The sequence below is a fragment of the Sinohyriopsis cumingii genome, chromosome 5 (genome assembly GCF_028554795.1).
Source record: "Sinohyriopsis cumingii isolate HCF-2022 chromosome 5, ASM2855479v2, whole genome shotgun sequence".
Classification (NCBI taxonomy): domain Eukaryota; kingdom Metazoa; phylum Mollusca; class Bivalvia; order Unionida; family Unionidae; genus Sinohyriopsis; species Sinohyriopsis cumingii.
This window is the reverse complement of record NC_142965.1, coordinates 45,795,476-45,814,946: the sequence shown is the minus strand read 5'-3', so window position 1 is coordinate 45,814,946 and position 19,471 is coordinate 45,795,476. Positions and strand designations below refer to the sequence as shown.

At 35.9% G+C, this 19,471-nt stretch overlaps 1 protein-coding gene across 1 annotated transcript in view; it reads right to left on the bottom strand.

Moving 5' to 3' along the window:
* Window positions 1-18,254, bottom strand: part of LOC149799069 (uncharacterized) — a 33,869-nt gene extending 15,615 nt beyond the window's left edge. The window contains exons 1-3 of the mRNA XM_089957023.1: window positions 18,013-18,254; window positions 15,337-15,470; window positions 5,263-5,340 (exon numbers count right to left, since the gene is read on the bottom strand). Coding sequence (XP_089813149.1) covers window positions 5,263-5,340; window positions 15,337-15,470; window positions 18,013-18,037 — 237 coding nt within the window. The 5' untranslated portion in view covers window positions 18,038-18,254. The remainder of the gene's footprint in view (window positions 1-5,262; window positions 5,341-15,336; window positions 15,471-18,012) is intronic.
* Between the last annotated feature and the right edge of the window lie 1,217 nt (window positions 18,255-19,471).

Here is a 19,471-nt window from a genome sequence, read left to right as displayed (position 1 = left end):
AGAACTTCTAACCATGACACATCATTGAGGATATTATCAGGACATGCAAAATTATTTCCCAAACCACTACCAGTGGTACCTGGGTTTTTTTCCTGGAGATTGTCGTTTATCCTGTTTTATTTTGCCATTTACATCCAGTCTAAAATGTATGTACTCTTGATCCTTTATATTAGTAGTCGAGTTTTTAGAAGTAAAATATAATGAAGAAATCCAATTTTTATTATCTATTATTTTAGAATATTCAGGTTTTAGATATATTTCTTTAGAATCATACTGATACGCAGCAATATCAATTAATTTATCTCGGTCAGTAAAAATATCAAGAGCCTCGTTGGTAAACATTACTACAGGTTGTAATGGTAATTTCTTCGGTTGTTCTGTTTGTTGCTGTAAAGGAGGTTTTCGTTGTTTGTTTGTTTTGGTTTTTTTTAATGTTTTTTTTTTGTTGCTGTTGCTGTGGTAAAGAAAATTGTACATGTGGTTGTTGTATTCGTGTAAAATATATATCAATTGCGTTAATAATGCAATATATATATATATATATATATATATATATATATATATATATTATCAGCTTCTCTAGCCTGACCAAGTCCATAGTGTATACGATAAATCCACCTGTACCAGATATTACGACTGACACTATCATCAGCATGCTCTGATTTTAAAATCCTTTCTCGTCCATCAAAAGTCCGCGCTGCAAACTCACCTAGATCATTTATGTTTTTAATTGATTTTATAGCTTTAATAAATTTTTGGGTCACATCAACCCTAGCCCTGGTTTCTGTTTCTGGTGTGTGATCTGTTTCAATGCTATCTTCAGGTATTTCTTCACTAACAGGTTGAGATTGAGCAACATATATATTAGTTGGAAGATCTCGTAAAATCTTATTTGTTTGTTTGGTTCTTCTTGCTATTTTTTTCAGTTTGTTCTGCGGTTTGTTTTGATACTGGAAGAAGATCTTCCTTGATGACAGTTGTAACTTTCTCAGTAGCTGCAGTGACGGGTTTAAATAACTTTTTAGTGTCTTCTTCGTACTCAACTTGTGCTTCCTACTGTGTTTGTAGGTTTTTTCTGAATGAATCTCTAACAGGAAGAAATTTCTAAATTGCTTCTAATCGTTCTCAAGCTATTCTTGCAGTATAAGATTCCGGATGTACCATTTTATTATAGCAATAATTTTTTTAATTAATAGCAGCAGGGAAGGCGCGACCTCATATATGTAAACAAAGTACATACGAAGAATAACCCTTAAGATATTTGTGACCTTATTTTCTTTTTCGTATGATGTTTTGTTTTAAGCAAATTATATTTCAACCAAGTGGCCTGTTCACCTTCCCTGCTGCTAAAAATATTAGAAGAATTAAAGCATTTCAAAAGAGACTGGTGGTCAGTGGAATGATTTGGAAAATTTACGTGAAGAAAGGTTGAAGCGATTTCGGAGAATCGATAAGCTGGATACATAAAATAACATAATCAGGGAGGAAAATAATGGAATACGTTTCTCCATTGGTTCACTGAAGAAGATTAGTTGATTTTGATCAATATATCTTGAAAGAAATTATTAATCTGTACGGGGTAGATGACTCCAACATAGATGAAACCCCTCAAAAGAGTATGGAGAAGGTCATATCGTTTTGTAAAAATAAAATCAACATTGGTATTGAACCACAAGATATTGGTATAGTACTTCAACTGGGTCAATTTGACGAAGACGCAAACAGACTGATAAAATTTGCTGATGCATGAGGCATGTAACCGAACTGTAGGTACTACTACCTAGTAAATCGTTCAGTGGCTCCGAGATCCTTTTACGAAAGAACATTACCAAAGCGTTTTATGTATTCACGTTGAAAGTTGGAAAAAACAGACTCCGTACAAAGTACGTGGGTAATCTACAAAGGCGAGCACCGTTCGCCACTCGGCCACACCGGGCCGCATTAATTTAGGTGTATGTGCAAGTGATTAATGGACTAGTAAATACATGAAATGATGAATTGTTAGTACAACTGTCAATCTAAGCTGGACTGACCCGGTAAGGAGGGGAGGTTGGGTATGAAAACTTTCTAGTAACTGATCGAACATATTTTACGGCTCATTAGAATTATTTTTCTTCGCTTACAAGGTGCATAACTGTGCAACTGTTTAAATGTATGATCTGCTTCGCAGTACATTTAACTTGTACGTGGAAATCTTACGTAATATGTTGCGAGGTGATATGCTTATGTTAAATCTAGACAGTGGTATATATTTATTTCTTTTAAAAAATATTTGTAAAATAAATTTCATTCTTACCGTGTCCGTTCCCGATATGAATAACTGTACAAGTAAATCTCTGTTATCAGAACTCTCAATTCGTCCTGGAAATTTATTGTTAGCAAGGAACTTGTGTAAATGAGTCATAGAATGAAGTACAATGTATCTTTGTGTATAAATGTGTGTATTTGGAACGGAGACATACACAATAGTTAATTATCAGCATGAATATAACTTACAATACTCTTTCTTGGCGCTTTATGTGCTATCACTCCAGTGCTAATTAAATATCAAAATTTTTAAAAAAATTGTTATTCATTATGAACATTAATATGGTCTTATGTATATTTAATTTGCATTGTTTGTTTGTTATTTTTTAAGACATAGTCCAAGTTATAAAATCTTAATTTTAGTAATAGATTTATAATAAAAACTAACAATATCATTTTGTAAACATCAGCATCGTTCTAGAAGGTTATTTTCCATTAAGTATATTTTTTTAATAGAAAATGATAATTCTGATCGGAGGTCAATTAGAAAACTATATAATCTTGTAACTGAGAGGATTATTCATTCGTGTTTTAATATCTAGCACAATCAAGTAGTATTATAAGTTCCAGTTGGACAGAAATTTATTTTTTCAAGTTATTGAATTCAAGTGATTATTTTCTCTGGAAATATGAACGTGCTCTCATAAAATTCTTGGACTGAGACATTCAGAGGAATTTATAGTGAATTCAAACCTGGAATTATATTAGTGTGTTACTGTGTTTCAACAAAAGACTGTTAGCACATCAACACTCTACGAGTTCGCACAGACACATCATCACTTTCAGCTTTGGATTTAATTTGGACTTCTACTGAATATTATCAGGACTTTAAATTATTAGGACTTGTGTCTGTAATTCTTGGATTATTTTGGATTTAATTCCTTTTTATTACATTTTTGAATTTTTATTTTAGGGAAATAAATTATTTGTTGAATTTTACAAAGCTTGTTGCTTTTAGATTTTTGCTTTTAATCATTTTAAAAGCATAAAATCGTAACAATGGCATAAATTATAGAAATACTCTAAACTAAGTATACATTTACATATGAATCATGTTGATGATTGGCATGTATCTCCTGTGGAGATCAAATATTATGAATAATAGTCGTTGCCTAGATGCATTATCAAATCGATTATTTTAGAAATAAAAATGCACCGTGCCTCATTTTCTAAAATGAAGCGAAATTAGATCTAGACTATACATTTTGGCTCGTTTTTTAGTACTTTAATTTTCTCACGCCTCTTCAGTGTAAACATTTTAAGATCTTTTTCTTGGGTCTATCCCTCACAATGTATAATTCTTTTTCGAAAAATTTTTCACGCATCTTGTATACGTTTATTTGTAAGAACTCTGGTATTGTTTTTCTTTTTTTCTTTTTTTGAAAATGCTTAGTACTTTGTCTTTAAATGCAAGAGGACCAAAAGCAATAACAAGTTCCATACATTGTTTACAAAAAGTAATCAAAACATATATCGAAGCAAAGAAGGGATTTATAAGTTAATAGACGCTTTAAGGAAGCTTTAAGGACTCTAATTAAGTATAACTGCTCTTGATAAGGGTATTGAGAATAAAAACGCTTACTAATATGTATTGGCAAAATGAAGATTCTCCAACATTTTCCAGTGTGGCCAGTCAGTTATCAAAGAATATAAAAATCCCACCTCTGTCCTCTGTGCAGACTGGAACTTAGTTCAAAATAGTGACATAGATGCATATGACTACAGAACAATAAATAACCCTAAAGCAACAGACAGATTACTGGATCTGGAAGAAGAAAATCACAGGCTATATCTGCAATCAGAAAAGCCCGTTAAAAATGGCACACGTAGATTTTTTTCTTAAGAATGAAGAATGTCTAAGTTGTATTGATAGGAAGAATACACACATGTCCCAGATGCCCTTACCCACCGTTCAATTTACACAGTTTAAAAAGAGACAAATTACCTAGACATCCAATAATTCGATGTTAAAAGACCAATTATATGCAGAAAAGATAATGAAAAAGATATGAAATAAATATACTGTATACAACAACAACAACAAATAATAATAATAATAATTAAAAAAAATTTGGATTCTGAATTAGTCTTCGACATCCTTGTATAAGAAATCGGCGCTCTCACCTCAGAACATTCCTTTTATAGAAGAAGGGATGAAGAAAAAGAAAAAAAAGAAACTATTCAAGGAAGCTGACCATTTCTGAAAATGTATTAAAATCAATGGCAATGCATTTTGTTTGGATATACTTGAAAATGTGAACATTCGGCTCGAACAAAATAGACAAATAAAATTAAAGGGATGAATCTAGTAGCATCACAAAGTAAATGAATAAAAAAAGGAGACTAAATAACAAAACATATTTTACCTGGAAAAAAGGCATGAAACAATAACGAATAAGAGAGATGAATCAGGGAAAGGTTTTGAATGAGGTAGATAAGTTATATGATACATTATTTAGTACAGAAGATAATAATAAAAGTCAAATAAATCTAGAAAAGGCAGTTGGAAGATTTGAGGTTCTCAAATTGACCGATGATGAAAAAAATGTTTGACGGTAGAATCATTTTTGCTGAAGCTTCAGAATCCATAAATAAAATAATTAATAGAAATATTCCTTGAAGTGATGGATATGGATTCACTACTGAATTTTTGTCAATTCTTTTTGGAAGGATTTATGGCCAGTTCTGATTAATTCAATACATCAAGGATTGAAAAATTAATGATGTGGAATTGATATGCATTCTATATAATGGATATAGTTATCGTTACTGGAAAATAACATGGATCAGATGAATACTTAGAAGAATCTTCGGAATTTGTTGCCACCAAATCTAAACGACAATGATAGTTTCATCTAAATTAGTGTTGGAGGAATGAATATGCATTCTATATAAATGATAGTGCTATCGTTACTGGAACTTAACGTGGAACATATGAATAATATGAATACTTACAAGAATAGCACGCAGGTCCTTGTAATTGCATTTCGATGCAATCCAGAAGATGATGAACAAAATTGTAGGAGCGATGGCCTACAAAAAAGATTGACAAAGTTGAAGATTGGATTTCTCGTTGGTGTTATGAATTACATCTCAGCTTCTAATTTATTCTGATACAGTCCCTGACCGAACAGTTCATACACACACACACACACATACATACATACATAAGTATTGAATAGGGCCACCCTAGCGTCAAGGGGACTCACCATTAAAAACACCCCTGCGAAACTCTAGCGTCAGTGGAAATTTAACATGGGGAAAAATCATGGGCCACTCTAGCCTCAAGGGAAATTGAACATGGGAAAAAGTCTTGGGCAACTCTAGCCTCAAGGGGAATTTAACATGATGGGACTGTCTAGGTATAATGATGGTAGAGGGTCAAACACAACAGAGACAGAGACATACATACACTAGTACAAGCGTGAGATTTATATATAAAGCATTACCAAGACCTGAAATCTTGCCGGGGTGTTAAAAATTTGCATAATTGTAATGATGCTATAAATAGCTATAATCAAGGAAATGCTCAACGACAAAATAGATGTGACTAAAAGTAACGCTAAAATGACGAAATTGTCCCAGAATTTAAAGGAAAATAAACATATCCCCGAAAATTAAGTTACAATGTTCTAGACTAAAATGGATAAAATTAGTAACTACTTACAATATCAACTTGTGTGACGATCGTGGATAAACACCCATGTATCTATTTATAGCTATAATCAGCTGAAATTCCTATGAAATCTCACTATCTATTTATAGCTACAACTTGTGGGTTATCCCTTTGGAAAACCCCACTATCTTTTTATAGCCTCAGCTTGAGTGACGTTCCTGTTTATGAACTCTATTACATATGCATAGCTACAACCTGTGGAAAACCCCAAGTCCATATTTATAGTCTCAAAATTTACAGCGTCAGTGACGTCACTGTACTGGAAACTAGGGGATAAATGGCAACAGTGTTGCAAGTGGCTGACCTGAATACGCGCTACTGTAGGTAGGTAGGTAGAATGTATTTGATAGGGATAAAGGGAGTTTTATAGGGACAAACGGAGACAAATGCATACACACACACACACACACACACAACACACACATACACGTACACCACAGAGGGAAGAAGAAAAAAACAAACCCCAAATATACTATTTACACAGGGAAGAGGAAAGAAAACAACAAATATACTGTCTAGACGTTCTTACACTAACACACACACACACACACACACAGATCGAAGAATAAAACCAAAATTAAAATATACTATCCATGCAGACGTACGCTAACGCACACAAACCTCAAATATACTATCCATACAAACGTACGCGAACGCATACAAACCCCAAATATGCTATCCACACAAACGTACGCGAACGCATACAAACCCCAAATATACTATCCACACAACATCGCTAACGCGTACAAACCCCAAATATCCTATCCACACAAACGTACGCGAACGCATACAAACTCCAACTATACTATCAACACAACGTCGCTAACGCACACAAACCCAAAATATACTATCCACACGGAAGGGAGGGAAAACAAACCCAAAATATACTATCCACACCGAAGGGAGGGAAAACAAAACCAAATATACTATCCATACAAGCGTACGCGGACGCATACAAACCACAAATATACTATCCACACAACGTCGCTAACGCATACAAACCCCAAATATACTATCCACACTCGGGAGGAAGAAGAAAAAAACAATCAAATATACGATCTACACAACGTACGCGAACACACACACACACACGCACACCACAGAGGGAAGAAGAAAACCATTATACACTATCCACGCGGAGTGAAGAAATAACCCTTTATATATACTATCAACAGAGAGTGAAGAAAATAACCCATTATATTACATCAACACAGAGTGAGAAGAAAAAGATTTTTGAAAGCACCTAAGCCCTCACCTGCAATGACCAACTCTGCCAAACACCTACACCCCCCACAACACTACAAAACCCATTTAACCCGTTATTTTATGGCATCAGTGTGTGATTTAGGAAACATCAAGACACAAAATGATGGATGAATAGACTGACTATTATTTACCGACTTGCATGCCTAAAGAGCATGCGTGAAGGAAAACATCCTTCCATTTCAATTCTAACTAAAACATGATCCAGAGGGATAGAGAGAGGTGAAAGAGCATAATTTCATAAAGTGTTAGTAAAAACAAAACACGCCATCCTTATTATACAATGTCAAGACCAAGAGACACTTACGTTTTCTTTCTGGTCTATTCTCTTTTAGAAGGTAGTATGAAATTTCACATCAGGGCCAACGCATCGGCTCACATTGTCAATTTTTCCATTTCCATGTCTTCACTGGCACAAGTTCTTCCTCATCTTCAATTTCTTCTTCTTCTGAATCCCTCTTCTCTTTTTCGTCTTGTTTCTGTTTCTTCTCTTTTCTCTTAGGGCACTTTGAATCCCGCGTCCTTTCTCCTGACAACGATATTAGGTATCTTGGCATTATGTCTCTCTTTCTTAGACGAAGCAGGTATTCTGGAGACAAATACCCATTTACCTTTGCAGATATAGCAAACTTCATCAGCACTTACACACTTTCGTATGACTCTCATCAAATCAACGACCAAAAGAGTAAGTTTTGTTGCCACTTTCGCCTGCGAATTATGCTTCCGTATGACTTTTAGCATATATTTGACCAGCAGGTCGATCTGTGCTGACTCTTCCATCTTCTTGACCGTTTGAGAGCGGAATGAATACTCTGACGCTAAGACACTCTCTCTATATACAGGGACCTACTGCGTATGAAACCTTGTCAATTGTAATTTTGCAATAAGATGAAAGGATTTCATTGAGAAAGTAAAAGGCAATGATGCATTGTTTAGTTCTAGGACTGTGTGGCATAATAATCCCTACGCTCTTGCGTTGTTACCATTACAGTGCAGACAGACTGGAATGTGAACTTACAAGCCCTCTTTGTGTATTGTACCATTTCTTCTTACCACATCAAAATACTGAGCGTCACAGTATTTGTTCGCGTTTTCAAGCTGACCATTTTCTATATCTTACTTAAACATTTTAACATAAACACTCACGCTCACATCGGTAGAGTCAGAACAGACGTGTTACAGTATTGAGGGCATGTTATCTTTTGTTTTCCTTCAAACAGATAAATTTGGGGTTTGTATGAAGTAAAGAACCGAAAGTACAGTGAACCTCAAGGATGATGACCCAATCTGTCTGTCTATTGATGCGTGTATTTACTTAAGAAGAAATATGACCTCTAAAACACAAAGAGATACGGCAAGCATGATTAGAACGAACACAACGATGTTTTCCTTCACGCCCGTGTAATTTAGAGTTTCAATCCTCTTTCAAGACAAACTTGGTCTCCTTTTGTAAAATCTTAAGCACTTTGCTATAGATAATTTCATCAACAGACTAAACAACATAAATACCGTCACAACACCACAAAGCCGTAAATCTTCTCTCAAAAAGAAATGCATCAACAAATTAAAGATTAACGATAACTAACCAATGAAACCGAATTTAACAAAGGCAATGACATGTGAAGAAATGTCTGTCATTTTGGAAAGGTAGGCGAATGTAATCTGTCATGCACCATCAACTTGAAAAAATTATAAACAGAGAGAAATCTGAATTCAAAATTCTTTTTTTAAAAAGAAATTGTTTCGTTTCTGTTTTCTTTTCTGGAACAAATCTAAGTACTAATATAGAGTGGAAAAGGGAAAATGCACATAAAAGCTTTGATAGTTCTGAAAAAATGAGGGGATATTCCTAACGTTCATAATCACCTATATATGCTTGGACTTGTCTGTGACTTGTCCACAAAACAAGATGTACATATTTCTGGTCAAGCTGCAAGTGTGTTCGTGTTTTGGAAAATGGCAAAAATTGGATATACAATTTTCTCGTGACACTTATAAAGTGAAGAGTCTGTGCAAGTGTCAAAAGCCAAATTCAGATAAGTTTTGTATTTTGCACGGCTTGTAAAGATTTCCACTTTAGAAAATGTGAAGTATCGCAAGTTATTATCACAAACAGAAGTGGAACATAGGGGCTTGCAAGAAAGAAAATAACCCAGACAGTTGGTGTCATCAAGAGTGCTAGAGACGGTACCCGAACTTGCTTGCTTGCTTACTTGAATAAAAGTGATTTTCGCTCCAATGGAGCATGTATCACTGGTTTAATCACGCACCGCGTGATTTTTAATTACTCCTGGGGAAGGAAAGAGAGCCTCATTCCCCAGGCTTTTATGTACTCACAGACTATTTTTAAATTTAGCCACTCAGGTGTAGGACTAACTAGTCCTTAACAACCTGACGGAAAGGCTTTAAACATGAGTGGGAATAGTCTCACCAGACACTCATTTTTCTTAGTTGGTTTGAAATGCCTCAGGTGTCAACCCAAGCAGTATGTAAAGCCCGCTACGATTGGTCGGTAGCGATGACGTCACATTAGGACACATGGGCGTGTGGCAGGTGGAAATCGTTCCACATTCTGCCACGTGTACGATGTCCGAGTGTGGTAAAGGAGGGAAAAAGGTGCTCAGCAAGCCAGCGATGGATGTTAAGTACTCCTAAAAACGCCAACCCGTACTTATTTCAAATCAAGTCGTGTCACCAAAAAAGAAGACGTGTACGACATCGAAGGCATTCTCGAACGCAGAACCCGTAAAGTGGGCAAACGACGTGTCAAAGAAGTCAAAGTACGTTGTAAAGGATATCCACCCAGTTTTGATTCTTGGATCGACGCTTCGCAAGTCATCGACTATAAAAAGAAGTGACCATCATGCCCTTTTACACAGATTCAGCTACTGCGATCACTCCTTCACCCAGTTCTTCTGTGCAAGATTTACAAAAACAACCCTTGTGGGTGTGGTGTGGAGAACGTGTGCCTAAAACGCAAATCGTCTTTTTCTGCCAAATCTTCGTGGTGTATTGTGTCATCGGGGCAGCCATTGCCAATTTGAGTTTGCAACAAGGAGACAAACAATTGTGGACCATTTTATTAAGCAGTTGCATCGGTTACCTGCTTCCCAATCCCTTCCTGAAATTCTCCTCGAATGGGAAGAACGGGAATCTTGTGTCCAGTGTCAGTCACCACTCTAACAACAACAACAACAACCCATTTTGGGCGGAGACACTCCCTGACTTCCAGTAACCCCTCGGACAGTCACAGAACTCTGGAATTATGAACAATAACAACCAATTTTACTTAACCTTACCCAGTGACAGTTCTGTGGAGGTGTTTTCCAACAACACTTTGTGCTCTTACACGGTCAAGTTACCTCAAACCATCCAATTAGATCACGAAGCCCATTGGGAAGTGGCTTTGGTGGAAATCATTCACCCAACACAAATCAAAAACATCACCGAAAAGCAAAACACTTTCCAGGTGGAAATCCTGAATGCCCAATTGGAAGAAGAAATCAATAAAATCGGGTTTTTAGGGGACACAAGACCAGCCAGCAATCCAGCCTTCATTATCTACACCTTGAAAATTCCTTCAGGTTATTATTTTAGTGGTGAACATTTGGTGGACACTATTGCGGACAGGTTCAACTTAGCCTTTGGCAAAGCACTGAACAGAGCCAAAAAAGTGTGAAGATTGAGTACCATAAAGTGGCTCATCGTCTCATGATCAAATTTCAAGATACGGACACATTGTCCCGCAGGTTCAATGGTAGTTTGTTTGAAATTTTGGATGGACATGCAGAAATGGTCGCAAACAATTTGAGCCCCAAGATCAACAGTAATATGGATTTTTACAGAGTTTTTGGAAACCCGGTAGAACTGAACCAAGGACTGAATTTGATCTTTGTGTATTCCGATGTTGTGGAGCACAACGTGGTGGGACACACCTCCATACCGTTACTGCGTGTCATTCCTTTCAAAGTGGATAGTGCCACGACCAGTGACCAGGAAGGTGGAAACATCTACCACATACACCGGGAATTCGTACATCCTCATTATTTGCCCGTCAGTAAGTCGTATTTGAACACTGTCAACATTGCTATAAAAGGAGATCTGGGACAAAATATTCCATTCACCAAAGGGAAATTTACAGTGAAACTCCATTTTCGAAAACGGTTCTCTAACGAATTGTAAGTCAAGACAGCGACGAGGGACATTTCCACCCTATAAAATCCGGCCAGATTCGTGTGGAAATTCAATTTGCAGAAAATCTAAGCGCAGATAATATGGTGAACGTCATCCTGTATGCTGAATTTGACAATACGATAAAAATCAACAGTTTAAGAGAAGTCATTCTAAACTATTAGAAGTCATGGAAAAGAGAAGAAACAGAAACAAGACGAAAAAGAGAAGAGGGATTCAGAAGAAGAAGAAATTGAAGATGAGGAAGAACTTGTGCCAGTGAAGACATGGAAATGGAAAAATTGACAATGTGAGCCGATGCGTTGGCCCTGATGTGAAATTTCATACTATCTTCTAAAAGAGAATAGACCAGAAAGAAAACGTAAGTGTCTCTTGGTCTTGACATTGTATAATAAGGATGGCGTGTTTTGTTTTTACTAACACTTTATGAAATTGTGCTCTTTCACCTCTCTCTATCCCTCTGGATCATGTTTTAGTTAGAATTGAAATGGAAGGATGTTTTCCTTCACGCATGCTCTTTAGGCATGCAAGTCGGTAAATAATAGTCAGTCTATTCATCCATCATTTTGTGTCTTGATGTTTCCTAAATCACACACTGATGCCATAAAATAACGGGTTAAATGGGTTTTGTAGTGTTGTGGGGGGGGTGTAGGTGTTTGGCAGAGTTGGTCATTGCAGGTGAGGGCTTAGGTGCTTTCAAAAATCTTTTTCTTCTCACTCTGTGTTGATGGAATATAATGGGTTATTTTCTTCACTCTCTGTTGATAGTATATATAAAGGGTTATTTCTTCACTCCGCGTGGATAGTGTATAATGGTTTTCTTCTTCCCTCTGTGGTGTGCGTGTGTGTTTTTGTGTGTGTGTGTGTGTTCGCTTACGTTGTGTAGATTGTATATTTGGTTGGGTTTTATTCTTCCTCCCGAGTGTGGATAGTATATTTGGGGTTTGTATGCGTTAGCGACGTTGTGTAGATAGTATATTTGGGGTTTTGATGCGTTAGCGACTTGTGTGGATAGTATATATGGGGTTTGTACGCGTTAGCGACGTTGTGTGGATAGTATTTTTGGGGTTTGTATGCGTTCGCGTACGCTTGTATGGATAGTATATTTGTTTTTGTTTTTCCTCCCTTCGGTGTTGATAGTATATTTTGGGTTTGTTTTCCCTCCCTTCATTGTGGATAGTATATTTTGGGTTTGTGTGCGTTAGCGACGTTGTGTGGATAGTATATTTGGGGTTTGTATGCGTTCGCGTACGTTTGTGTGGATAGGATATTGGGGGTTTGTACGCGTTAGCGACGTTGTGTGGATAATATATTTGGGGTATGTATGCGTTCGCGTACGTTTGTATAGATAGTATATTTGGGGTTTGTATGCGTTCGCGTACGTTTGTGTGGATAGTATATTTGGGGTTTGTATGCGTTCGCGTACGTTTGTGTGGATAGGATATTTGGGGTTTGTACGCGTTAGCGACGGTGTGTGGACAGTATATTTGGGGTTTGTATGCGTTCGCGTACGTTTGTATGGATAGCATATTTGGGGTTTGTATGCGTTCGCGTACGTTTGTATGGATAGTATATTTGGGGTTTGTATGCGTTCGCGTAAGTTAGTGTGGATAGTATATTTGGGGTTTGTATGCGTTCGCGTACGTTTGTGTGGATAGTATATTTGGGTTTTGTATGCGTTAGCGTACGTTTGTATGGATAGTATATTTTAATTTTGGTTTTATTCTTCGATCTTTGTGTGTGTGTGTGTGTGTTAGTATAAGAACGTCTGGATAGTATATTTGTTGTTTTTTTTTCCTCTTCCCTGTCTGAATAGTATATTTTGGGTTTGTTTTTTTTTCTTCTTCCCTCTGCGGTGTGTGTGTGTGTGTGTGTGTGTGTGTGTGTGTGTGTGTGTGTGTGTGTGTGTGTGTGCATTGGTCTCTGTTTCTCCCTATAAAACTCCCTTTATCCTTATCAAATACATTCTACCTACCTACAGTAGCGCGTATTCAGGTCAGTCACTTGCAACACTGTTGCCATTTATCCCCTGGTTTCCAGTACAGTGACGTCACTGACGCTGTAAATTTTGAAACTATAAATATGGACTTGGGGTTTTCCACAGGTTGTAGCTATGCATATGTACTAGAGTTCATAAACAGGAACGTCACTCAAGCTGAGGCTATAAAAAGATAGTGGGGTTTTTCAAAGGAATAGCCCACAAGTTGTAGCTATAAATAGATAGTGAGCTTTCATAGGAATTTCAGCCGATTATAGCTATAAATAGATATATGGGTGTTTATCCACGATCGTCACACAAGTTGATATTGTAAGTAGTTACTAATTTTATCCATTTTAGTCTAAACCACTGTAACTTAATTTTCGGGGATATGTTTATTTTCCTTTAAATTCTGGGACAATTTCGTCATTTTAGCGTTACTTTTAGTCACATCCATTTTGTCGTTGAGCATTTCCTTGATTATAGCTATTTATAGCATCATTACAATTATGCAAATTTTTAATACCCCAGCAAGATTTCAGGTCTTGGTAATGCTTTATATATAAATTTCACGCTTGTACTAGTGTATGTATGTCTCTGTCTCTGTTGTGTTTGACCCTCTACCATCATAGTCCCTAGACAGTCCCATCATGTTCCATTCCCCTTGACGCTATACAGACCCACCATGTTCAATTTTCATATGTTAAATTCCCCTTGAGGCTAGAGTTGCCAAAGACTTTTTCCCATGTTCAATTTCCCTTGAGGCTAGAGTGGCCCAAGACTTTTTCCCCATGTTAAATTTCCCTTGACGCTAGAGTGGCCCATGATTTTTCCCCATGTTAAATTTCCATTGACGCTAGAGTGGCCCAGGAGTGTTTTTAATGGTAAGTCCCCTTGACGCTAAGGTGGCCCTATTCACTACTTACATACATACATACATACAAACATACATACATACATACATACATACATACATACATACATACATACATACATTGGATTCATAAATTCATTACTTCACTGTAAGTTGTTTATAGTATGCAATTAGGTTGCACTTTGCATGTAGAAAAATAAATATGAATACAGGAGAAATGTCAAATTGGAAATAGTAGCAGTGTTAGAAGTGGTGGTGGTGTTGCACTGAAATTGGCAAGATCAATGGAGTGAAAAGGGACAAAATTGATGGCGAAGGATGATACTTATGACGGTAATTAATTATATTTATGATGGTAGTTATATTTTGCTGATGATGTAATTAATGATGCTTATAATGTTATTTCTATTTTACTGATGATGGTAATTAATGACACTGAGGATGGTAATTATATTTTACTGATGATGGTAATTAATGATACTTATAATGTGTAGTAATTGCTGACTATTGGATTGAAGGCATGGTTGTGTTATATGTCGCTATTTTGGTGGTGCCGGTAGAAGTAGTGTGTGTGTGTGTGTGTGTGTGTGTGTGTGTGTGTGTGTGTGCTCGTGTGTGATTGGACTTTGAACCTAGCTTCAGTCATATCGCAACGATGTCTGTAGTGCGGCTGTTTACAGTGATGTCCAGCACTGGGGTAACATGCAGCAGACATGTGGCATCATGTCCCGCCCAGTCACATTATCTTGAGACCAGGCTGACCAGTCCTAACACTAACCTCTTAATGCTGAGCGCCAAGCAAGGCAGATGTTATTAATATTTTTATATGCCTTTGGTATGGCTCGGTCAGAGTTCGAACCCACGACCTCCGAGATCAGAGGTTAATGCTCTAACCACGTAGGCCACCGGAGCGGACAACTACTACTGATACTACTACTACTACTACTACTACTACTAGTGGTAGTGGTAGTAATAGTAGTAGTAGTAGTAGTAGTAGTTAAATACAGCGATTCCTGTGACTGACGCTACAACACTGTAGTTTCTTACCGAAATTAACATCATCAAATGCAATGGCCACGCTGTTGCTTCCAAGGCGATGACAACCACTGAACTAACTACTTGAATTATGTGATGTACCACTATCGCTTTCTGTAATCTGAGATTCACTTCCATTTCTGCTCCTATTAAAAGATGAAAGTTTTTAAAGAGAAAAAAAAGAGAAGCTATAAATAATTTTAAGACCTACTGTTTATATTTTAACATTGCTTATCATCGTCATAATCGTCAGGACGGGAATCACTTGGGAAAATATTTTCAAGGAACTACTTGATTTATAAAATTACATGCCCCATACTGTTTAAATAAAGATATTGAAAACAGATATGCCGAAGGCGGTTGTTGGTGAAGTTTGAGAGCTGAATTGTCTTCGAAAATGATCATGATTATTCAAAATGCGGAAACAGCCGAACGAGTCACATGGTCTACGTGACATGATAAGGGTATCTACTAAAGTATGGTGAAGAGATTACAGTATTTGCTTTCCTTGTGTTTACTCCTATTCAATGTAGTCACTTAACACCATATATTTATTGTACCATTATTCTCCTATTGGTCTTAATGTGACAGTTTTACTAGTCTATGGCCATAAACTGAGAAACAGAAAGAAGCAAAAGCAACAAGTTTTGTACAATTTAACAAATCAATTTAATTATCAAAATTATAAAATGAAAATTTGAGTGGAACGACCAGTATTAGGAACTGAATCCAAAATAATTGTATAAAGTCACATTCAAGTCGAAAAGAATAGAATGTTCCGATTGAAGTTCAGTTCCTTGAATGCACTTGTCTGCCAAGAGTCCCGATGTGTCAAATTGGCATTGTTCAGAACTTATTTGAATAATTCATACTTGTAACAGAATAATAGTTTAGCTAAACATGCACTCAATAGCTCTAACGAATAATCTAAACAAATGTTGCCTCTCAAATAATATCTAAACTTTCGTCTGCAGACTGATGTAACAACAACATAAGAAATAAAATTAGAGAAGTGTCCAGTTCCACCTACGTGTATACAAGCATAAAGGGTGAGAATGCATTTTTCTCCTCCTAGCTACACAACATTTGGCAAATACCCCATACAGTGAAAGAACCCACTTGACCAAACCCATCTAAAGGGAAATAACTTTATTCTTCTGAGAACGCACCTGACACCAGCAGCCAATGAGGAATTACCCCAAACTTGTCAATGGGTTTTATTATTAATATCATTACCGATCGTAAACACTTATTTTTAGATCTTACGCAATCTGAACTCTCAATATCTTAAAATATAATGTTATACACGTGTACAATAACAGATATATAATATCTTGATTTCAGATGATCATTTTATTTTACAGTTATGAGCAAAACTTATACATATACACAATCATGTACCAAGATTTTAAAAACACATACAGATATAGATAACAGACAATATACATGTGACCATTAGAAAAACTATTTGTGGAAAACTAGTCACGAATATTATTAATTGGTTTAGCTTGCTGTCGAGATTTTGTTTTTCATTTTGAAGAGTTGGGTGCCTTGGTGAGGATATCCTCTCCCTATGTAACCATAAAGAGATAAGAAGATTATTTTTGAGAAAAGTTTTAAACAATGGTCAAACCTAGCAGTCATGAAATATCGGAATCAAATTAATTAATGCATATTTAATATATTTCTATAAATACCTCGTACATATCTCGGTGAACGAATATTGTCAAACCTTAAGATTAAATGTCTGCACATATGGTCATTGTTACGACTTTATTGTCTTAAATTAAGCGACAGAAAAGAATGAAAACAAACAAGTTTTGTAAAAATCAACAGATTCTTTATTTTCTTTGATACAAAGCGAACATTCTTAAAGAACATACAGTATTGTGACCTAAATCCCAAGTTGTCCTAAATGTTCTAACACATGCCCAAAATTATAGAATGTTCTGAATGAATACAAGTGGTATTCCGAATTAATTCCAATTTTGAATGTGTTCATGTACCAGTAGTCTGGAATAGTGTTGTTGTGCCTAATTCAAAACGTTTCTAAATGAATTCACAATTATCTCAAAATAGTTACCGAGTCCGAAAAGTATAAATGAGCACTTTGTAAATCCAAAGAACAATTACCATAAATAAATCCGCTTAAATTAAAAAACAACAGGACTAAGGGACTAATTCTGCTAGTCAGATGTAGGAATGAGTAATTCTAATGTATAGTGTATATTTTAACATCAAATTGTTAAATTACCCAGCCTTGACATCGACTCATTAGAACGTGTGCCTTTGTTTTGAAGCCGATATGAACAAACCTTTGAATTACGTTTGTGCAGATGCCAATCTCGTTTTCTTCTAAAGAAAGCTACTAACTTTTATTCCTTAGGGCATTTTGTAGATAAAGCATAAAAGTGTGGACACTATATGACACCTGCAATTTAAATAAAGCCTTTGTGAAAAACATTGGCTGTTTTACTTGCTTGACAATTTGACTACCAGCAAAATAGGGATTACTTTTTATCTCTTCAATAGTGCTGATATTTAGTTTTGGGGGTTTTGTATTCTTTGGACGGACTTATAAAAACTATGCGAAAGAGGAAGCGGTTAAGACTGCAGTTTTAACATGAAATTATAGCACCGGGAGATTTTGTTACAATAGACACCCGTTGCAGAATTCATCGTACTTACGAAGGACGTTATCCCCGACACTCATGTTCGTACATATTTTAATAAAGGTGCTCCAATGAATAAATTAGAATCTTGGATCTGTAAAAATACAGGAATGTGAAATTTACTTTGAAAGATTAAGTAATGTTATTTTAAAAGTTTTCAGCATAACTGAAGGAGATCATATCAAATCACTAAGAGATCATGTAGAATCACTAAGAGATCATATCGAATCACTAAGAGATCCCGTCTTAGTCCTCAGTTTATGAAAGGTCAGACAAAATCACTATGAAATTAATTGTATTTTAAAAATCGTCTTCAACATATTTTTAATAATTTTAAAACCTTTTCTTTCGTGTTACTACTCTGACAAAAATGACTCAGTTTAGTGAAGTCCTCTTTGTACCGATAATATCCTTAAGCAATATAATTTACATTATTCTATCTTATATTTGTTTAAATAAAATACTCATTCCTTGACAACGTTTCCTAAAAAAGCAGTTAAACCCTCAAATAAAACTTTGGATTTTGGGACATATTGCACGTTTTTGAGGTAGTTTATCAACAATTATTTAGTCTTCAACGATTTACTCGATGATACAGGTGTTATCAAGATACATTGCCTTTGTAAATAAGTCCAGTCACTATCTATTAAAAATGTGTACCCTGAACAATTTTGTACCGCATTATATTTGAATACACTGCGATATGTACCACAATATATCGCAGTTATATCGGCGACCAGCAATTTAATTTTCTGGGGCAGAGACATCGCATTTTTTTTCCATATCCGGATCTCAAATAGCTACCAAAAATAGCTTACTATGGTTTAAATCCAAATGACTCCATACTATCTCCATTATTTTATTTGAAGAGAAAAAATTATCTTGAAATAAAGGAACAAAAACTATCTCTGCTCAAAAGAATATTGCAACAACCCCACCTCCTAAAATTAAATGGTCAGTAAATTACAATTACAGTAGAGGAATTCGTTCTGTGTATGTTAACTCTTGTACAAGTTGTCATCTAAAAACTATACCGAAATGTGGATGATTAAATAGGCCACAGCTGGCAGTAGTGAAGTGGGATACCCTAGCGTCAATGGAAATTAGCATTACAGACCCCCTTGGGACAATCTAGCGTCAATGGAAAATTAACATGGAGAAAAATCGTGGGACAATCTAGCGTCAAGGGAATTTAACATGGGAATAAATCGTGGGACTGTCTAGCGTCAAGGGGAATTTAACATGGGAATAAATCGTGGGACTGTCTAGCGTCAAGGGGAATTGAATATGGGATTTTTTTTTTTTAAATTTTTTTAAATTTAAATTTAAATTTAAATTTAAAAAAGGGGTAGGCAATGGAAAGGCTATCTCTTTTCGAGAAATATGGCGGGCCCTGAAAAGGGCCTTTGGGTTTTTTCTTCTTCTTTTAACTTCTTAACTTTTTCCACCATCCTCTTATTTTGTCCATCATTCCT